At 44.9% G+C, this 23497-nt stretch overlaps 1 protein-coding gene across 1 annotated transcript in view; it reads left to right on the forward strand.

Moving 5' to 3' along the window:
* Positions 1-23151, forward strand: part of LOC6525865 (hornerin) — an 87086-nt gene extending 63935 nt beyond the window's left edge. Inside the window, exons 4-7 of the mRNA XM_039370151.1 lie at positions 1585-1640; positions 8063-8801; positions 8874-10517; positions 23011-23151. Of these exons, the coding sequence (XP_039226085.1) occupies positions 8175-8801; positions 8874-10466 (2220 nt within the window). The 5' untranslated portion in view covers positions 1585-1640; positions 8063-8174 and the 3' untranslated portion in view covers positions 10467-10517; positions 23011-23151. The remainder of the gene's footprint in view (positions 1-1584; positions 1641-8062; positions 8802-8873; positions 10518-23010) is intronic.
* Positions 23152-23497: the final 346 nt, after the last annotated feature.

Below are 23497 nucleotides of genomic sequence, written 5' to 3' on the forward strand. Positions count from 1 at the left end.
ATCCTTATTTATTCCTATTTTTATGTGCTCGGGAGGAATAAAAAGTACAAAAAAAACAAAAAAAAAAAAGAAAAACATACTACAAAACCAGGGAATAACAGAAACGGTAGCAACTGAAACCGAAAAGGGAAAATAAAATGGCAAAAGGCAAGCAGTTATTCTTGCTGCGCATTTTCACTCCTTCACTGCTTCACCCCATTCCCCATTCCCCACTCTCCATTTCCCACTCTCCATTTTCCATTCCCCATTTTCCCGGCGACATTCATTCGCATTCCTCCCAATTGTGTTATAAATTCAAAAATGAATAACGCACGTTTGCTTGCGGTTTGAAATTCCATTTTATTTGTATTGTGCAAAATGCTTTCACTTTTTTTTCCTCTTTTTCCTCTTTTTTTCATTTTTTTTACTTCTTCGTTTTCATTCTTGGCTCAATTAAAACATTTTGCAGTGACATTTGTGGGGTTTGACTGAAGGACTAGAAAAAGTCGGACGTTTGTGACCAACCGCTCCCCATTTGAGTTTCTGTATTTCCCCAATTTTTTCCCATTTTTTTTTTTTCATATATATTTCGTTGAGTCGGCTTAAGGAAATTTTTTTTATTACTGAGCATTTTGCGGGGTTGCAGTGAAAGCAATTTGGTTGATGTAGTTGTTTGGGGTTTCCCGGTAAAAAAGATATTACATCATGAATAGCCAAAGGTAAAGAGGACTTGGATACATACATAGAAGTGGTAGAAATGTATTGGGCATTTGAAAACATATTGAAGGTGAGCTTAAAGGACAGAACTCCAGGCATAAAATATAGACATATGGTGTCATCCAAACCGGATTAGGAAGTCAGGAATTTACGCTCTTTTAGTATTTCGGTACATAGAAGTAGTAAGGTCATCTTAGAAATTCCTGCTACCAAAAAAGAGATGACTTAATCCACAATAAACGTTGATAAAAACAGCAATACAAAAGTGGAAAACTCATTCAGCCTCCAACTGGCCACAATTATCCTTGCCTACACGAGTACTGCTAGAAATCTCAATCAGGAGACGAGAATCCCAGAAATCCGAGGCCAATCGGGAGAAGCCGAGCCAAAGTTCCATGGACAAACGGCATCAGAATTTAATTCAATTGCAAATCCTATATCATCCCCACAAAGTTGAGAGAAACATTCAATTATGAATTCTGAGAAAAGCTACAAAAATAACAAAAAAAAAGAGAATAGAATAGCAGCCAAGCACACACACACACAAAAATTGAAAAAAAGAGAGGGGAAAAACTACAGAAAACTGTTTTATTTATCCAACATTTGACTTTGAAATGATGAAAATGCTAAAGCTAAAAGGAAAACCAGGAGAAAATTTCATTTGCTCGGACATTGTAAGTCACATTTGATGTACAATGCTGCTGCTGCTGCTGTTGGTCGCAACTTCGACTGATTCCTGGAGCATTTCCATCATTGATGGAGCTACTATTTTTGTTTTCTTGTGTTTGGGGTATGACTGACCAGTGAAGTCCACTTGAAAAGTATCCGCATACTAATTAAATCACAACTCTGTACTAATATTTTCTCGTTTCGTGTTTGTATTTACAGATTCCAGAAGTTTGCCGAACAACAAGCGTTACTGGAAAATTTCTTCAAAAATTTCGGTAAGTGGATTGGCAAGTGGAGCCGGTGCCCCTATGTTTTTTGGGCAAATTCTGTATCCAATATAACCACTCAGCTCTGCGTCGATGCTAAACTTATTGGAATTTCGAAACTGATAGCGCTGACATGAAAGTTTCTTTGACTTTCCCCCCCACCAACGCCGCTGTCTGTGTCATCAGCCAGCTATTTCTTATTTCACTCTTATTGTGTTTTATGTCGCAACGGACACACACAACAGAAAAAGACAACCCAGAAATCGGCTTAAAGAGGGGAAATGCGAAGAGCGACAATCCGAAAGATGCGTATCTTGTGGTCGGTCCCCCAAATAATAAGCCCCCCCATCCACGATTTTTCTCGCAGTGTGTGCGTGTGCTTAACTGTCTCTTCATCAGCATCTTCAGCTCAATATTTTCGATATGCATCTCATATGTTGCTTTTTATTGTGATTGTGTGGGCAAGAGGTTTGCTTTTCTTCTGCTCTAGGGCTTTTCCGAAAAGATACAAAACGTAACTGCAGCTGGCCGCCGTCCGACGAGCATTTTGTTTATGATTTGTCAAGATCTTTTGGGCCGGGAAAATGTGTTTTGAAATTGCTATAGAAGGCACATTTTATCACAGGGAAATGTGCTGAATTGTTATGATTTCTGTTACTTGCTTTTAAAATTACTAATAGGGTCTGTTGCAGCTTTTAAAAAATAGTTTTCCTTGAACTACTTATTGTAGCCTGCAAGTTGTTATTTTTTCAAGAGGGGGAAAAAGGTATCACTTCTAGTGAGATTAAAATTTGCTATGTACAAGGAGTAGTAGTGGGGTTTTTGGTTGGCAAACTGTAAGTGAACCCTCTCCTCTTTCTAGTGCTAATAAATTCACCTTTTACCGCAAAATATTGCCCAACATTTGCGAAAGACAAACAGCTCAGCCACCCCCCTCTCTCTTCCCCCCCTTCTCCCGCCCAATATCTTGGCCATATCTCGTTCTACTGTGGGCGTAGTGCCAACATAAATCTCTTCAACAATCTGCCATCCCCTACAGCACCCGACTTTTCCGACTCCCAGCATTTTCCTGCTCATCTTTCGGCTCCTGTTTTCCCGCTTGGCTGTTGATTTTTGTCAACCTAATACAAAAGGCAAACAAAATTTGTGTTGGCATTTGGTTAGATTTGCCTGAGTGGGTGGAAAATGGGTGGGCTGGGGTAAGGGTAAGGGGCATGGAAAAAGCGGAAGGGAAACTCAGTGAAGTTGTGGGCCAGAGTTCATGGTGCAAGTGGGCACTGGGGACTCGAGTTGATGAAGGAGCCCGGAAATCAAATATTCGATGAGTTGTATGAATTACAGGTGGCCCAAATGGGCTGGGGGATATGGGCGAAAGAAATATCGAGGCGATTATCGGGTGTTGAACGGAGGTTTTCCTTCTGAACCCGAATGACCTCTTGTAACATCACTGAGGTTCAACTTTCCTGCACAATGTGTGTGTGTGTGTGTGTGTGTGTGTTTGGGTCACCAACATAAAACAATTTGAGAAAAGCAACAATTTGAACAATAAAAGTTGCCTTTAGTGGAGTAATAAAAAATCAAACTTTGGTCTTTAAAATCAACTCTTAATCCTTCGTTTCAATGGATTGAGGTCACTTAATTTGCTGAACCAAAGGTATGGAATATGGTTCATTACAACACCCCGTTACTTTCATGATATTCATTAAATTTCATACTCATTTGGTCAAATATTGTGCTGTATAGTCGAGTCCCACTTGAAGGGAAAGAAAAACAAATGGCCGAATGCATTTCCCTTTCATTAAGCGTTTGTTGTTGTTGCTGTTGTTGCTGTTGGTGCTGCTGAAGCTGTGGAACGTGTGGTTGTTTTTGTTGTTGTTGGTGCTGGTGTTGCTGCTCATGAGTTTGTTGTTGCAGCTGCCATTGGCCACCAAGTTGTGGCCCACATTTTGGGTGTTTTTCCTGCTGCTGCTGTTGGCGATGCTGCTGCTCTCGGCCAAAAAAGCTTCCACTTGAGTGATGCCCCTCGCCCCTGTTGGCCAGCCACGCCCCCTTTTTCTTGTGCCTGAAAAGTATATGTGTATGTTAATTAAAGTCATTACGTGGAGGACGCCACCAAAAAGGAAACAAAAGGCCAAATGGCGAGCGGCTGCCAATTGCACACAGCCGAAAAAAAACAAAACTCAGTCGAAGGATATTTAATACATTCAAATATGTTAGTCTATAATATGTGCATATTATATAAAGCTACTGCCAATAAGTTTATGAAATGGGAAGTAAAAAAGATACTATGAAATCTATTTCAACTGCTGATTCAGTGGAATCCAGCATGTTAGTATGTTAATTTCCTCTGTGCATAATGATACAGGCGCTGTGTGTGGAATGGGGTGTTGGATTGGGGTGGTGGGGCGGTGGGGCACACGCACACATGTGGCAGCAGCAGCAACAACAGGAGCAACAACAACTACAAAGTGAAGCCAAACGCTGCGCCAAATTGGCCAATTTTCATATGCATGCCAAGCAGCAAAGGCAGGAGCTGAAAAGCAGGAGCAACAGCTGCCGAGTCGAGTCGAGCTCAAGGCAACAACACACACACACACACACACACACACACACAGGGCCAGTGAGAGTGTGGTGCAACAGGGGGAAGTGGCAGAGAAAATCTCCTCTTTGGCATTGACATCAATGAATAATTTTCAGTTGGCGGAGCGAAGGGCAAGCGAAATGGGTGTGTTCGGTGTGTGGCCCAACTGCAGACGCCACGTGTCAGGAGCATTGTTGAAATAACGAAACATGTGAGATGGCTGCACTGCAAGAAATGTTGTGTATTAAACGTAACACATTGCTAGTAGGGAAAACTATACATATGTGCTTTATAGGAAGGAAAGAAGTAATCTCAATCTGTCAAGGAGTTTTAAAACAATCTTTTTGTTCCCTAAAGTGTCTTACAATTTGTTATCGTTTACCAGTTGGTATCTGTGGCAGTGTATTGGTTCTTCCATCGACACTGGCAACCATTCACCACCGCACATCAACCTCATCCTCATCCTCATCTCATCCTCATCTCGTCTCGTCTGCTGCTCTAATGATGCACAACATGCACAAAATGTGTTAATGACAAACCAACCAACTGCCGACTGCCGACTACTCGTGAGTTCTTCCCAAAACTCGATCGCCTCCTAATGAGCCCCGCCCTGTTTGGTACCTGTTGCCCTTTCTGCGCCCCAGGTGCGCTATACACCCATACTCCCCCATGGAGGAGGGGGCGTGGCAAGTGGGGGAGTTGCGCCAAGGTACGGACAACTTGAGTTACTTTTGCTTTTCAAATCGATGCTCCGATGCTCCGTGGCCAGAGTGAAGCAAATTAAATTGCTGCATGAAATCGAATTGCCAGCAGGCAGCTGAGGCATTCAAATGCAGAGAGCAAAAATGGATGGATGAGAAGGGTAAGGGGATGGGGATGGGGATGCAGGAGTAGTATCCATAAGATACATTCTGGCCCTGGTCCGCAGCTGCTGCCTTTTGCAGAGCGAACAGGAAGAGGATGAACCCAAGATTCAGCAGACTTTAAATTGCTTTTGCCGCCCCCTTTCACCTGGCTAAAAAAAATAGAAAAAATTAAAAAAAAAAAAAAAAAAAAAGAAGTAGAAAATAGCTGCTGCAAAAAGAGTTCTACAAAGTGTTCGATTAAAATAGATATTTTTATGGCTTTTGCATTCGAAAATTGCATTAGGCAAGTGGTTGCTCGCCTTCCACGAAGAGGAAGAATTGTTTTCACTACCCAGATCGATCCATAAAGATATCTGTTTTCCTTCTATTTTATCAAGGGGAGAAACCATTTAATTCGCTTCAAGAGCTACAGTTAAATAAAATGTTAAAAGCCAGCGTCTATTACACCGCATTAATAATGCATTTCATTATGATTTTTATACATTTTTTAAGAACATATTGCAGCGCAGATGCAGATACAGATATGTGTGGGTATTTCCTGGCCAAAATCTTAATTGAAAAATGCACATCAATATGCGATGCTGGACGACGTTGTTTCCATTTGGAACTATGCTTTTAATTTCTGTTTTTCGTTTCGCTCTTTTTTTTATTGGAAACCATCCTTTATCTCAAACCAACTCAATCAGGCAAATCAAAATGTTGCAAAAATGCAGCAAATAAACGGCATATGGTTGCCATTGTTGTTGCCGTGTTATCATGGTTTTTTGCGTCGCAATTGTTGTTACTTTTGTTGGCAACGCCTCGACAAGACCACAAACAACTCGTTAGAATTTGCATGTGAAATGCAAACGGCCAAAACAAAAAAGGAAGCTGAAAACGGAAAATAGCCAACGCAAAAGGAACGAAAGAAAAAAACAGTGGAAAAATCAAAGAAAATTTAGCTAAAGATGAGCTCGTGACGATCGCTGTGAAGTTTTTAAAATAGATTATTAAAATCTTATCAAGAATAAGATGATGTTTCAGTATTTAAACTTCATTTATACGTAAATTAATATATTACAAAATTAAGAAATACATGTTTCTGGTTGTTAAAACATGTTTTTTGAGTGCAATTTTGGTGGCGTGCTTCGTCACGCGCTCATCTCCAAGCCAAACAAACATCGCACAAAAAGGTGAAAACAAAATAGACAAATACGCAGGCACAAACATTTCCGAGCTTTGTTAAGTGGAAAAGGGATGGGCATAGAAGCGAGATAGCGTTAGACTTTTCCGGGGGACAGTGTTTTTCCGGAGGGGGGTGGCGTGGGGGTTGGAATAGAAATATCTACGGGGCAATGAAAATTGGGTATTCGCAGAGTGAAACAGTGAAGCAGTGAAACAGCAACAGCAACAAGAGCATTTGAGCATATATAGCAGCGGATGGCTATCAATTTGATATATCAATCAGAGTGAGGGCCAAAAGTGAAAAGCACGAATAAAAATCCAGCCAAGAGGAAGGGAAATTCATTTGGCTTTTTATACGCTGCTGCCACGCCCACTTGGTGGGCCGCAAAACGATGGGCCAGAGGGGCGAAAAAAGGGGCGGTGTGAATGGTAAAATAGCCTGCACATTTGCCCAGCGGCAAGATAATAATTAGTTTTAGTTACAAGTCAGGTATTTTTGCATTCGCAACAAAACAATGCAAATAAAATGTTTTTAGCTTATTTAAATTGTATTTTCTTTTTCAGTACAGAGCACAACGATTTGCCACATTTGCTCATTTGAGGTGCACGTCGATAAATATAGATTTCAAAAATATTGTTTCCAATGCGAGATTGATTTTTATGACTTGTTTTTCTGGTTTTTATAGCCTCGAGGCTAATAATATCTGGCTGTATGGTAAATAAGGACTTGGACGTCTTAATAACATCGGCAAACAAACAAACGCACATACGAGCATAGCCATGGCATCTTAAGTCGATATTTGATATGGTTTTATTATTTTCTGCCCGTTAATAGCCCTGCCTTCGCCCAAAAACTTGGCCTTGAGCTGGCAAGTGCTCATATGTACTCCTCTTATACTCCTATATATATAATATATATATTTGTATATATATATATATATTTTTATATATATACGTTCCGCTTTTGTCAGTCTGTTTCTAGGATTATCTTGGACACACGCTGGGGCACTCATAAAGGGCGGCCTGCCCACTCTGATTGATTTATGTTTCCCCCCTTCCCACCCCCCCAAAAAAAAGGGGGTAGGGATAAGAAGAAGAGCGGGGAGTGGGGGCTAAGGGTGGCTCTCGTCACTAGCTGCTTTTTTTTTTCCCCCTTTTCCCTAGTACTTCTTGGCCTTTTTCTTGCCGGCTGGCTCATTTCTCCTTTGGCTGTTAATAGCTTTAATGCTGTTTTATGGCATTTCGTGGAGAAAGGGCCACAGTTTAGTGGGGCAAGGGGATGGGCGGTGGTGGGGTTGGAGTTGAACACATTGGGATCTGGATGTGGAACCGAAACGCATGCCAGCGCCAAATGTTTTACATGCGTGCCTTTCAAACACTCCAAGAAAATATATAAACTGGAATTACGAATTACGAATTACGAGTAAAATGACTTATTTAAATGGCAAAGCTGTGTGCATTTTTGTTAGATGTTCTTTGTGGCACTACCTGGTCACTTCTCGCAGTGCATCTTGGCCGCCACTTAGTGTGGCAACAATGTTTGCGCATAAATAAATTGGAATCGACTGCGGGTGCGGATGCGGATGCGAATGCGGATGCGGATGAGGGTGCTGGTCTTGGAGCTGTGCGGTGCTCATAATTCCAGCTTTTATTTGTGGGATTTTGGCATGGCATGTCAGTCATGCATCTCTGCATCTTCGCCTCCGCATCTCCACGCCGTCTCCCATTTTCTACCCAAATGCTCCTTGGCACCCTTGACCATTGCTCATTCCTCATTCCTCCATTTGCACGCTGATTAATGGCTTTCCGTATTTCCACAGATGATGCCCGACTCCTGTTGCTGTTGCTAAATACGCCGAATTTCTCACCGAACAGCTCGCGCTGAAAGCTGAGCAGAGCGAAACTCCGATCGACTTTGATATCGCATTCACAATGTATCCGGCCAGCGGCAGTGGAGGAGGAGGCAGTGCAGCGACCGCTGCCAAGTTCCAGAATCGCTGCGGATCGCCGCAGTTTGCCAGCGACTATCCGCACCCACATCCGCACCAGCATCCGCACCAGACGACATCGGTGGCGGTGCACAGTGCCCCGCCCGGTGTGGTGAGTGGTGGCTCCATAGCCAGCGGTGGGTCCATGTCCATGCGTCACGGCCAGCGGGTGGTGGCCTCAACCCATCAGCATCCCAGTCAGATGACCCTCAACCACGGCAGCATGGGCCACAACCACGGCATGGGTGTGGGCATGGGAATGGGTCACAATCATGGACATGCGGCGGCCACCTTGGGGCATCCGCACTCGCATTCGCACAACAACAGCAGCAGCAGCAGCAGCGGCGGCGGCCACGGACATGTGGGCTCGCATCTGATCTTCCCCGACGACATGGACAGCATCGAGTTCTGCATGCCGGCGGCGCCCTCCTCCTCGTCCGCCTCCTCGCAGAACGGCCTCGGGATCGGCGACCAGTTGCTCTTGGGCAGCAGTCACGGCGAGGCGTTCACGGAGCGCCGAAGAAGGGGTCACAGCCGGCGAAGCAATCACAAGATGGATGTGGAGCAGCAGGTAGGTTTTCAGGGGCGACAACAAGGGTTGCTTTCATGGCACTAATCCATATTTGAATCCCTCCTCAACCAGGTTAAGTGGTCACGCAAGAACATCGCTGCCACCATGGAACGCTTCGAGCCCACGCCGAACACACAGTCCTCGTCGTCCACTTCATCGCTGGACTATGGATTTGCAGCCGGCGTGATGACGCCCAGTGGCAGCAGTGCCACAGCCTCGCATGGCGGTGGCGCCTCCAATCCCTCACTGCACGTGGCCTTCAACGGCGGCGGTGGAGCTGTGGGCGGTGGCTCAGCCTCCGCATCGGGATCTGGTGGTGGCGTCGGCTCGGGATCCGCAGCAGCGGCGGCGCCATTCAATCATGTCTATTCGTATGCCTACTACGAACCGGGGGCGGCCAAGTGTCACACCAACGTGCCTGCCGCCCAAGGAGCTGGTCCCGGCCAGGGTCACGCCCACCAGGTGCAGTCGAAGAGCCCGCCGCGCAACTCGATACGCGCCCTGCTGGCCAAGAGCTTCCGCTCGAAGAGCAGCACCAACCATGGCGGGCAGTCCACCTCCAGTTCGCCGAGCGCCGAGGAGCGAGATCGCCACACGTACACCACACGCTACGGCACCACCGAGAATCTGTACGAGGAGGTCAGCGATCAGAAGATTCGCAAGGTGCTGTCCGACAATCGGATTGCCAGTGGCTCCAGTGCGGGCAATGTGAAGGAGGAGCAGCGACGGGTGCAGCACAACCACTTTAGGGTGCTCGACGAGCTCAATCTCTCGCTGGAGGCCCTAATAATGCCGCCCACACCGCCAGACGTCAGTCCCAGTCACGCCATGGGCGCCGATGAGCCCAGCACCTCGATGTCCGCCGGTGCAGTGGGTGGCTCGGTGGTGTCCAGCGTGGTGGCAGGACCCTCGAAGACGGCCCAAAGACCACGACGCGGCGGCCTACTGGGCGGTGCGGCTGGTGCTGGGGGCACCTCGAACTCCAGCTCCGCCTCGCACGCCAGCCTGGAGAATCTATCGAGCACGCTGAACAGCATGGAGCTGAAGGATCATGGCCACAGTAGCTGCATCAATCCGGAGTTCGATGAGGGGGACCTCGATTCCGGCTTTAGTGGCAGCGGCAGCAGCAGCGGTGCCAGCTACAATGAGAGTCTGCGGTACTACAAGTCCGCCACGCCCACCGGACCGCTGCACCACCATCACAACCACCACCACCAGCTGCAGCAGCAGCAGCAGGCGCTGCACCACCACAGCCTGAACAACAACACCTTGCCGCATAACCTGCGCAGCTGCCGATCCTCCACGGCCTCGGCCACATCCACATCCAAGAGCAGCATGGCCAGCTGTGGCGAGGATCAGGGCATTGGCATGACCTTGACTGTGGGCGGCGGTGGCGGTGGCGGTGGCGGCATGATGACGCCCATGCATGAGGGATCCGGCGTCGTGGGCGCCGGCTCATTGTCGCCCTTCAACTATCCACGCCGCTGTTCCGCGGACCAGCAACGCGCTTCGGGCAGATCGATGGCCTCCGCCGTGGGCGTTGGACCCGGTGTGGGCGTGGCCGTGGGCGGAGGCATGGGCGGCGGCAGCATGAGCAGCAGCAGCAACGTGGCGCTGTCCACGGGCGCGAAACCCAAGAAGAACTTCTGGACCATGAAACCGTGATGCTACAAAAAGGCGCTGCGTCACATTTGCAAGAAATGGACTATTGTTATGGTGAGTGCAACTCTAAGTTGTTAGACTAAATGAAAATTAAAAAGCAATAACAGTGTAGAAACATACTTTTGGATATCTCTATAGAGTTTCCTACCTTATCAACTAACCTTTATATCTAAACTTTATATAGTTTATTTCTCGCTTGCCATTTTTAATAGTTGAAGAGTTAAAAACGCTCAAATCATCAAGTGTTTTTTTATCAATCAAGAGTCATTCACTTCCCTCACAAAATAACATCGCCAGAACGTCCATTTTTTTTTTGTCCACATCGCCGTGATTGCGATTGTGTTAACCCCTTTCAATAGTTGATTACTTTTTATGGCCATTTTGTCATTTAAGATCATCTGCCATGATTATCGCCGTCGCCATCACCATATTCCCACCCCCTCCACTCAATCCCAAATGCCCAATGCCCAATCCCCAATCCCACATACCCAATCCCACATTCTCCACTCGGAGCAATCGCTCTCATATCCCGACTGCTTTTGGGCATCAATTTCAACTTTTCAACTTTAATCATAATAAATTTGCGGCCCCGTTTTCCAGCCACGGCCATGGCCATAGCTTATAGCTCCATTTCACAATCAACGAGATACTTCCGCTGTAGAGGAAGCAGATCCGCGCGAGATATAGGTACATATATACATATATCTAGATGGTGGAGGGGGGAAGATGGGGGGGATGTAGAGGACTATCCGCATTCCCAAGATAATAAATTTATTAACTGAGCGGCCCGACATCATCATTATCTGCGAGAAGCGGGCAAAATGTTTTCATCCCTTCGCCGCCGAAATGAATCAATTAAAACTGATTGAACTTCATAGATTTCCTCCCCCAATATACACACACACATATGTACATATATATACTTTTTTGTATCTTGCTCGGACCGAAAAATACGAAAAATTCATTTATAACTGAAACTGGGCTAATCCGCATCGCTCACCAATACTTTTTCTTCTCTTTTTTTTTTCTGGATTGGTTGTGGGAAGCGCTGCGGATATTCCGGGGCCACATATGCCCCCATTTTTATACTGGTCACGGGGATTACCCCGAATACCCCGATGAGGATGGTTAGCAAAGGGAAATAATGGATGTTCGGCGGGGGAAGTGGAGTGCCGAACATTAAGGCGCCTGTTGAAATGTCCGCAGACCTAAAGATGCACCCATGCCACACCATATCCCATACCATCTCTAACACCCTCTTTAATCCGCTCACTCCACTCACTTTCCCCATTACGCGCTGTGTGAATAATACCATTATTCATTGCATTTTGTTATAAATCTGTCAATTTGCACAATTGTGCGTACAAGCCAGCGATTCACTCGAAACACAGAAGTCGACTCCAAAAACGGAACATTGTCTTGGAAATGGGAAAAACAGTTGTAATATTTCTGAAAAGTTTATTGAGCTCCAAATGCTATGTTATTATAAAGTAAATTTTATTTTCAAGATAGCTAATACATTAGTATACTAATTATTACATTATAAATTTATTTTTTATTTGATTTAGTATTTCTGTTAAATTAGTTTGTTAATATACCACTTTTTCTCTGAGTGCCAGGATGCTTTATGCTCTATGCAATTCGACAGGGTTTTGCAAGGGGATGCAATGTGAGTGCGTCGAGGGTCGGCGGTTGGGGGGGGTGGAAAGTGGAGTGTGGGGAGTGGGTAGTGGGAGGGCAACACACTTCAGCCCTCGGGGGCAGGGTCGCACATGTGTGGCAGCCGCAGGGTGCACGCTTTCCGCGTTCCTTCCGCTCTTTCTGCGCTTCTCGCATTTCGGCGGCTGCCATAAAAAATCTGTTGCGAAAACTCGGAAATGGCTCCGAAGGCAAAACTATTTTTACTGGGTATTATTGACGCTCTGATGGTTAGCAAATAATGTGGAGATACACTAAAGATGCTCTAACAAGGTATACAATAGTCGATCACTCTATTTACACAGACAAAGCCAATCGACCGTTGGTGCAACTATGAACTGAGGTATATATTTATGTTAGCATAATCAAGTGTTTACTGTAGTCACAAGAACTTATTGCAGGGTAGCAAATGCATCGATTCCATTAGTTGTGCAGCCATTTCCTTGACTGTGCGATGTTGTTGTTTCGCTGTTGCTGTTGGTTGTCCGCGTGTTGATTTATATTCGAAACTGCGCCGAGGCGCAACTAATTTGCCTCGGGTGTTAAGTAGCATGTGAAATAAACGCAACGGGAGAAAGCCAAACACATGGGAGAGTGTGGAGGGAAAACTGGGCGTTGGGTGGTTGGTTGGCTGGTTGGTTGGGAAAGCGCTGAAAAGGGAAACTCCAGGCACTCGGCTGCATTCAATGCCGTTTGGATGAATGGAAGCATGATAGGCAGCGAACGAGTGTGTGTGTGAATGGTCCATTGCCGATCCATGAATAAGTGACCGAGTGCGAGTGTGTGGATCATGAGGACCCGGCAATATATATGCCATATGAGCTACTATATGTGTATAAAGCACTCCTGCACTCCTTATTCAATCGCTGCTTATACAGAACATTTATGCGGAGAATTTCCGGAGTCATTTATGAAATCGGCCAAGAATGCGAGCATTCCCATTCATTCAAAATCTCATTCATTTAGTTCTCGACCATTCATGCGGAACCTAGCATTCACCTTGAATTGGGGTTATCAAAGCCAAGAAATATATGCACATTCCCATGTTTTCGGTATTTTTACATATAGTTTAAGGTTTCTGAATTTTTCTTAAATATTTGCTTAAGCTTTTCCTATTACTTTTCGTTTCAAAGCACTTGTAATGATGAGTAATAGTAAGTGAATATGTCCACCCACTCATTGCAGTTGATTCATCCTATTCATTTATTCAAGACGACTTTGTAGAGGACATTCGGTTTTTGTGAGCATTTTCTGGGTGCTCCAGACACAAGTTTGGCTACAAGCCCAGACATCTCATCATCATCATCTGTATTAGAATTTAACCCTTGACCCTAACCCTCTGATGATGCCCCAACGCAATCCCCCTTCGTTTTCGTTTCACTTTATTTTTTTTTTTTTGGGGGACTTTTCTCATACATGTGACCCAAAACTAGTCCTTGGGCAAGTCTATCTGGAAACGATTTGTGCACACTCGATTTGACAGTCAGTCAGTCAGTTGCTTTCCATTTCCCCCCTTTTATTATGATTTTTTTTGGTTGGGGATGGGAGCTGTGTAACCCTTTGCCGCCCCAAAGCCATCGCCCATTTCCCATTTCCCTTTGCACCGAGAATCGTTTAAATGTAGCCAACAATAATAAAACATTTTAAACTTGCGCCGGCTAATAAAGCAAAAAGGGGAAAGGAGCGCAAAAAGGGGAAAACGAGGAAAACGTGAAAAACGAGGAAAAGGAACTTGAAATGAAATCAGAGCCACATCGAAATGGGAAAATGGGGAAAAACGTCTGCTTTTCAGCTCTGGGCAAATATGAAAATAGATCTCGCCAAGAACGACGACGATTTGGGGATTCCAATGCCGGACAATGGAGATAAGGATGAAAAGGAATGAGCCAAAGGAGCCAAAGGAGGGAAAGGAGGCAAAGGAAGGATTGGGGCCAGAATGGCACATGTGCTGGGGAAATCGGGCATAAACATTCACTTAGCCATAATAAAAGCCAAGCCGCACACAAAGTACTCAAATGAACAACATTTCTATTTAAACAGGGTACAGGGGTCAGGGGTCATCACTCCGCCCGCCGGAGGCCAAGCTGGAAATTTGGAATTTGTCAGAAGTTTGGTTGAATGAAGCCTGGTTCCTGAATCCTGAATCCTGTGTCCTGTACTGGTCTGGTTACTGGTGCCTGGTTGACTTTTCTCCGGCTAGATTGCGCCCGACTGATTAAAAATTGAATGATGAAGGCCCCGAGACGCTGACGCTCACATTGAAATTGTTAAACTTGCCCCGAAGTACGAAAAGCCATCATGCCTTATTCTTATACTACATTGAGAACACCGAAAAAGAAAGCTGAAACTTCAAATAGATAAAAGGGAGCACAAATGTACAAGTATATTTCAAATCGAACAAATTCATTCAGTTGGACAGCCCTAATTGTTGGCAGTTAGTTTTATTATTTATAAACAAAATGGCACGTTATTTGCTCTGGCATCTGAACAAATGCAATTATTCGGTCAATTTAAATGCAATTCTCGGTGGCAAAAACCCATTCAAAAGTAATTAAAACTATGTAGGCTAACACAGACGGTACAGTGTATGCATATGGCAACAAATTTTTAATATTGGGAAGAAAGCAGGTGCAAATTAAATCGATAGTTTCTAACCACAAACAATGGCCATTTATTCAATGTTTCTACCCAATACAGTGTTTTCATTTTAATGTAAATTGCGCTTTGCTCTTAATACCCCTTCGACATTTACGGCTTTTGTGTGCGTCTCATTTAACCGAATCACATATCCCTAAATCCGATGCGCAGTATTTCTGCGAGTGTAGCTGAGTGGAAGAATGGCGAAGGAAAACCTTAACCCGCTGGCGCCAAAGTCGCGTGGGTAGCTCAATAAATTTGCAAGGACAAGGACCCGTTTGGTCTGGTTCTCTCGGTCGGTCGTCTGCTCCTTTCATTGGCAAGGCGCCAAGCCAGCGGATCAGGTCCAGGTCCAGGGGTATGGCTGCGGATACGGGCGGATGGGCGGATGGGCGGATGGACGGGCGGGCACAGAAGGACACACGGACATACGGACATACGGACAGACGGACGGACAAACGGACGGACAGGGGTGATGGCGTAACGGCGGACAAGGAGCACAATGCCAGGCGTAGAGCAATAACACACAACGAATTTTGGGGGTGGCTCAACGGTAGCTGGTGGTGACATTGTCCGCCTGCGTTCCCTTTCATACTCACTCGTGTACAAGTGCACTGGGAGAAACAGCAACTACTTGGAGATGAGCTGTTGTACTTATAAGTGCTAGGCATGGCGATCCTAGTCATTTTGTACTTTTGGAAGAGTACGAATTTCTGGGGCTTAGGAAACAAAATTCATATTCTGAAGTGAACGCAATTTTCTTCAGTGCACACACAAAGAGTCTGAGGAGTACTCCTTGGTTTTCGGGGGTTGTCTAACCAAAATCACCCACCACTCGCCGTCTAAGACGAGAACTGTAGTAAATAATTCTTTAAAGATTTAGAGACACTCCACCCGCACAATTGCAAATTTTTATGAGATATTCGAGGCGGCGGTGTTACGGGGGCGCAAGGGGCGCAAAAAAGGGGGAGTGGCGCGTGCTTGTCGCGGCTTTTTAGCTATTTTCGTCAGTCGCACTGTTCGAGGAAATGGAGAGAGCGGGAGTTCGTCGTCGTTGTCGTCGTCGCCGCCATAAGCCGGCCACATATCAAGATTAATTTTTTCCAAGATAATAAATTCAATGCAGATTAAATGGCAGAGACCATTAAATTATCGACTTGAGGTTCGCTGCGCCCACAGCTGGTGTTGTTGTGGTGCGTGCGTTTCATATCAAGGGGGTTGAACCTTTGGACTTGAATCCCGGGGATTCGGATACGGAATCAAAATCAGGGAACTGGGTGAATGTGAATAGCAGAGATCCACTATTTTGGGCCGATTGTTTGGCGGCCTTAAGCTGATGACTGCATTAACATTAACAACGGGCAAACGTGCGTGAAGAGCAATTGATAATGCCAGATGAGATGAACTCGGCTGCGATGATGGAGAACATGAACATTTGTTGCGCAATCAATTCGCCTGCCAAATGAGACGCAGTAGTCAAAAGGTTTATTCTGTGTGTGAGTTGCCATTGAAGGGTGAAATAAGTCGCACTGCTCGTAATTGATGTGGATTACCGAACTATTATTCAATATGTGGCAATCGGCACATGGTGCTCATGGCTTCAATTGATTTAAAGTTGATAAGGGCCTGAAAAAGTAATCGTTAATTACTTCCATTTTTCCCTTTCTAGTTGTGGAATGTACACTTTTTAGCTCATAACAATCTTTAAATCCGATTTAAATGGCCACGTTTTCCATCAGCTTGTTCAGCTTTTATCAGCATGTACTATATGAAAAAGTAGCCTAATGGACCGCCGTGGAATAATCTTTATGGTCTTCAGATATTCTGTTGCTTCTGTTAATTCTCCTCCTTTATTCACGGCCATCGTGCCATGAAAGTTATAATGGAGATGTACAACTTGCCGGGATTTTGCAGATCAGCTTGCAAAAAGAAAACAAAGAAGGAAAATAAAAAAGAAATGGCAGGACTTGTAAGTGAAAACGGAAAACAAAACGCAACGCAGACACATCAATTACGGCAAAAGGGTGGCAAGATGGGCAAATCGGGATGGGCAGGAACACAGGGCGCAGCTTCAATTGAACGCGACTCGTTGTCCTTTATTCCGCAGCGTTTGCAGCTCCTTTTTGGCCAAGATGAAGAGTAGTAGCGAGCACACTGCTAAATGCAAACGACAGATCCTCCAACCAAAACCTCCAAACCCATAGCCAACCCATAGCTTTATCTTAGCCCATCAATCAGGACCAGAACGCTCACAGAAAAAAACCAAACAAAAAAAATTCCAAAAATACAACCAGGCAGTGCACCACACAGAAATAGAATCTCAAAGTCAATTTTTTGGCAAACAAACAAACCGATTGACGTAGGCCCCTAAAAACCAAAAAAACAAAAAACACCATTCCCGTTTTTCCTTTGCTTAATCAATGTGTGGTGGTGGGTGCTGGAAAAGCGGTGGGAAAAACGGGGGGGAATGGAAATGGCAATGGCTGGTAAAATGTCAAATGCGTTGATTGGAAAGCCGCCAGCGCGACTAAAAACGCTGGCAAATCGCGCCCGCGTTAATGTGAATGAGATTTGCTGCAAATCAATGGGCTAAAGGTAACGACGAGGGCGCAGGAGAGGTCCAGTTCCCGCCAGACCGCACAATCAGTTTCCGTTTCCGGTCGCTGGCCGCACAATTAAGCGCGGCGGCGGCGGCCATTTTGACCATGTTGCTGTTGCTGCTGTTGTTGTTGCTGCTGTTGTTGTTATTATTGCACGGCGTTGGCTAATAAACAAACGCTGCAAACGAAGTGCGAGGTGGGAAAATTGGGGAACCAAAGGTGCCAAAGCGTTGCTTCTGCTCTGCCAAAAGTGCACTGATCAAAAAAAAATAATTAAATATATATATTTACCTAAGAAACTACAGATAAATTGCATAACATTTGGAAACTACAATATTTCTACATTCTAAATTGCATAACATTTGGAAACTACAATATTTCTACAAGCTTAATGAAAGTATTATTATACTAATTATATTATTATACTAATGATCAAACTGAAATATTGTTGTTTTCTTTAACTTGTTTAAACTTAATTTTAAAAGTTTTTACATGTATTAAACATGTCATAGGTTTTCTATATCTAAGTTGCCCAAGTTAGTGCATTTCCCAAAGATATTCCAAGACGTTCGCTATATTTTTTTTGAGTGCAGTTGGCATTCCTTGTTTGCTTTTGCTGTTGTTGTGTTTGTTTTTTTCGTACTTTGGTCTTCGGTCCTTGGTCGCTTCATTAACTGTAAAAAATACACACGCTGTATGTATGTATATATGTACATATGTATGAATGCAAATGAGTGCGGGCGGCGGAATGGCACTTGGTTTTTCGTTGTCCTTGCCATTATTATGGCCATTGTTGCTGCGCCGTGTCGCTTCACACCTTTATTTGTATTGGTATTGGTATTTGTATTTGCATTTGCATTTGCATTTGCGTTTGTATTTGTATTTGTGCACAGAACGAGCTGTTGTGGGGAATGCGTTTTTCTTTCGTTTCGTTTCGTTTCGTTTCGTTTTGTTTCGTTTCGTTTTGTTTCGTTTGGTCTGGTTTTGTTTGCCGGAGAGCAGCGAACAAACAACGGCGACATTTGGTCATCACACTATACATATATCTCGCGATGGCTGGATTGCTGTGTGCATGTCTGTGTTTGTGTGTGCGTTTGGGCTTGGCAAAGGCATTCCAGTGGCGCCCACCACCCCCCGCCCCCCGAAACGTAAGCGTTCGGAAGGAGCAAAAGGGGGTGTGGCAAGACCGCCCGCTGCGCCAATTTATGACCTGTCAGAAATTTCCCAACACAACAACGTCGACGGCGCGACGGGCAGCGACTTTAAGTGCGCGGCCCCAAAAAGTAGGCAACACTTTCTGCACTTTGCCTTCGTTGCACGAAGAAGGGGGGGAGGTGAAGGAGGGGCAACTGACCCACCACAAGGTGTCCTCATTTAATGGGATTAATAAAGTTTAAACGTGCTGCAGCCTGCTTAAAAGTTTTACACAATATAATAGCTAGCTTGCTATATATATTATACTCGATATAATTAGAGCTTAGGACGTGTAAGTGCCACTGGAGTACTCAACTTTATTTCGTTTCTAATTTCTGTATTTAATTTTTTACCAAGCATTTAGCACACATTTTGACCAAACCCCACTTGATCACATGCAAAGATTGGCCCAATCAAGTTCATATTTCCCCCCGCGCACCCAAAAGGATGCATTAACAGGGCGACAGATGGTGTCCTTTTGAATATCTGCGCACGCCAGACATCACAGCCATCACAGCCATCAGAAGAGCCATCAATACATAATCAGTTTTAAGTTTGCCTTCCTGCTTGCGCTTGCGAGGCAATTCGTGTTTATTGCAATTTATATAAAGTCACTGACACGCCCTTTCACCCTGTTATTCGCCGCCCCTTTGTGTGCGAGACGAACCCCTTTTGTTACCAGCAATATTTTCACTTGCCCAAAATCGTTTTCTTCTCGTGCCTTCACTCGTTTCGCCTGACGCGCAGATTTAATATTTCCGCACTATTGTCGGCTGGGCAGGTGCTTCCTCTGCCCTCCCTCATCACCCCTTTTCACCTGGCCACCAGGAGGGGGGGGGGGGGATGGGGTGTTGCCATGACGTTTTCAGGGGAGGCGGGGGCATATGTCACATGTCGGTGCCACGCCTTTGGCCAAAGGGGGCGGGGGTGCCAGAACAGAGGAACGCTTCATGTGGAGGTGTTTGCTCTTACCACTCGCCTCCGCCCCCTGCCACGCCCCCCTCGGCTCAATGATGCCTTTTGACGGCTTTTGACTTTTTGGCTCTTCGGCATTGTTGTTGTCGCCTGCTGTATATTTATATTGACGCTTTTTTACGCACACACACCCCATGCAGCGAGACAGCTGTGGTCGATATAATAGTTGTGGTCTATTTCTCTGCCTGTTCCATTTCAATTTGAATAGTTAATTTAATTACGTTTTTTTCTTTGGTCGTTGCGTCTGAAACCACTGCATAATTTCATTTAATTGTCCGTTTATGTCTGGAAATTTATAGTCGACATTTATGTTGATGCATTTTAGATAATGAATCAAACATTGTACTTACAAACAAAAAATATTACCCAATGGCATTTAACAATATGTTAAGCATATATATTTGATATATATATTTTAAATGTAATTAATAGCAAAACCTTTAACCAACGCGCAAAAAAAGCTGTTTGAAAATGCAATGTGTTTTGTGGATGTTTTTCAGTATTTTGCCACAAATATTCAGTCGCAGCTCATTTTTTTACACCCTGTGCTGTGCGATTTTTTTGCGACCTCAAATTGTAGGCGTTTGTATCCCTGACTCCATTTATCTCTTTGGCACTCTCATATTTTTTGCCCAACTTTTTGCAGCCGCTTGTGGATTTTGATGTCTGGCCGAAACGCAACGAGCCACACAATGACCGACAAGCAACTGACAGCCGCACCACCCAACCACCCACCAACCCAACACGCACCACTCACCAGCCACCCACTGTCCACTTGCACCACCAAACAACACAGCCTTCCATTCTCTCATTCACCCATTCAGTCATTCAGTCAATCATGCAGCCATTCAATTTATCGTTGACTTAACTTTTTGATGGTTACAAAATGAAATTTATGGAAACTTTGCAGCACCGCTCTTCCTCACTTTTCTCACTTTTCACCAGTGAACCGGAAGTGATGGGCACACAGATATGTTGGTACCTATTTGAAGAGGTTTTCAGCTGGCAAAAGGTACCATAAATTAACTCAACGTTTGTTTTCTGCTCGGTTAATTAGGAAGCTCTAATGAATTTTGCTGGCAATGCAAACATTACTGACGTTGGCTCACTTTAATGGCTCCATTAGTGATGCAGATGATATTAAGAAGCTTTAATTAAGAATTAAAAATCAGAGACTTTAGTTTACTAGTTAGAAAACTTACATGTCACTTAATATTTATTGGGAATTTATATAGACATATACCTATATACCTTTAAACTGGAATATTGCTATTGGTTTTAGTTACATCACATGCCAGTAGTAGTAGCAGTACCTTTTGCAGTAGCATCACTGGCATGTCGCACACCCTTTCCCGCACCCGGAAAACCAGGCGAAAACCCATGGCCCAAACCGAAGGCTTGACACTTGTGTTTGGGCATCCATCAGAAGTCGAGTCTGGACCGAAAAGCGAGTGTTATCTTTGCGGTCGCATCTATAATGGGTTTTGTCACGTTGCAGACGAGTCTGCACCCCATGTACCACCCCTTTCCGCCCATGTGACCCCTGACCCTCTGGCGGGGCATGAAAACGCACGACGACATCAATAAACTTGAAACAAGCAGGTGAATGGGAAAGGGAAATGGAAAGTGAAGGGGAGCTGCAGAGTGGGTGCTGTATGAATAGGATGGGTGGCTTATTCAAAATACATTTGCCTGCTAAAGCCGATTTTAAAACTCAGTCCAGTTTTGGGTCAGATCAGCACGGTTTAAACACCCACCCCCACTCCCTTTGGAGCCCCCCATTTGAGGCCCCCATTTGGCTTGCCAAAAAGTGCTTAATAACTTTGGCACCAAATGGCCAGCCCAGCGACAAGTGCATCAAATTGTCAGACCTATGCGCCCACTGTTGACTTTGGCCGAACAACCCGGCAAAACATAATTGTTAAAGTCCGATCCACTGCTCCTCCCCCCCTCCGATATTTTGTGGTTAAATGGGGGGAGGGGGTGGGGGGGATCCAGCCCCTTCTCCACTTGGAGGACGCCCAATGCCCAATAAAGGCACATGCATGCAACAATAAATAAATTAGAACAAGGTGCGGTGTGACAGGGCCCAAGCCCATATAACGTGTACACTGCGAGAAAAGGTTAAAAAGGCTTAAAGGGGTTAAACAGATAAGCAGTAAATTGGGACTCTGTTGCTTGCCAGCTGAATTTCGCACTGAGTTTCTCACAAAAGGTGTCCAAAGGTATGCAACAATATATTTCAAATCCTTTAAAAACGGTGCTGCACAAAATGTGATGTATTACAATATATGTTTGTATATGAGCTGCCTGTTCGTTTTGTTGCATTTTCAGGGAATTTGCACAGTGTTTAAGCTGTCGCTTAATAACGGGTTAGTCAGGTGGGTGGATGGGTGAATGGGTGGCAGTTGGGAGTGGGGATGGGGTCTGCAGATAGGACTAACGTTTTGTTGTCTGCTTGGCAGTCAGATGCAATTTATTGATAATATGCGGGGCACAGGAAGGACGACGCAGGAAGCAGGGAGGCAAAGGAGGCAAAGGAGTACAGTGGTGGAACAGTACAGGAACTACAGGAGTGCTGGTTGGTTACCCCTGAAAGTCAGCGGCAACTTTATGAGAATGCGACCTTTCTGCCATTATGTTGGTTATTTACACACACACTTGGCCACAGATGTCGAGGCAGTGCGCCAAAAGCCAAAAGCAAAAAGCAACAGCAAAAGCAACAGCAAAAGCTGAAGCCGAAGCTGAAGCACAAAATTTGTTGCACAAATTGTGGCAACAAATTTTAGCGCAGACAATATTCAGTTGGTTCAGGAAAAGTCGACCAAAAAGGGGAAGTGAGTACATGCCATGCTCGTAGTATGGTGCTGGCACCGGAAGTGGATAAAAGAAGAAGCTTCCAAAAGTCAATTGCTGGAATCTCCTCACTTGACTTGACCAAAAAGCCGAACTTGTTGAACCCTGTATGGCATCACAGTTCAATCGGTTAGGGCTTCAATACGTACTGGATTTCTAGACCGAAGTGCAGCTGAATAAATGCTATTAAATTCACAAAATGTAGCAACAGTTTACAGCATTCAAATACAAAAAAAAAAAAAAAATAGAGAAACATCACATCAATGGCAAATAACAAAACAAAATACGAAAGTTATTTAAATCAAGTACCACACAAGCGAAAACTAATTTTACAGCACAATGATTTTGATTCAGAGTATTTCATATAGTGTACAGAATATTTATTTCGGCAAACGCTGCAGCTGGCTTTTATATTTGAACAGCACAAAAACACAATTTCGTTATTTTATGCATTCGATTATTTGAAAGGGTTAATTTTATAGCTTGAACATTGCAAAAGAAAGAAACCAAAACTATTATACAACATGCTGCAACTAAACAACAGTCTTATAGTGAAATCTAACAAATTGTTTCGCTCTCCTTTCCAGGAATACAATACAAAGACTGCCTCATGCCATGCCATCCACTATTACCACCAAACCAACAGCGGCAGCAGCTATAACAACAACTACAGTAGCCGTCGTCACCATCAGCATCAGCAGCTGACGTCATCAGGGTCAACGTCATCGTCCACATCATCACTGCAGCCGCCCCAGAAACGCTACTCCCTCGCCCAGGATCGTCTCAATCCCTTCGAACTGGATATCTGCGATCCTGGAGAGATGGGCAGTAAGCAGAATGAGCAGGAGGAGGAGGAGGACGACGAGGAGGAGGGGGAGGAGGAGGAGGAGGAGGAGGAAGAGGAGGAGCCAGGGAGAAGTTACTACCAGAGGAGCCAGATGAACCGGAGGCGGCGCCACTACAAGTACGACGCCGTGGAGGAGTGCTGTCGTCCGATTTGCCAGGAGCAGCACTACGGCTCCATAGCGGATATGTTGTAAGGGGGAGAGGGGAGGAGCGGCAGAGGAAGGGGAT

This window comes from Drosophila yakuba, chromosome X (genome assembly GCF_016746365.2).
Source record: "Drosophila yakuba strain Tai18E2 chromosome X, Prin_Dyak_Tai18E2_2.1, whole genome shotgun sequence".
Lineage (NCBI taxonomy): Eukaryota > Metazoa > Arthropoda > Insecta > Diptera > Drosophilidae > Drosophila > Drosophila yakuba.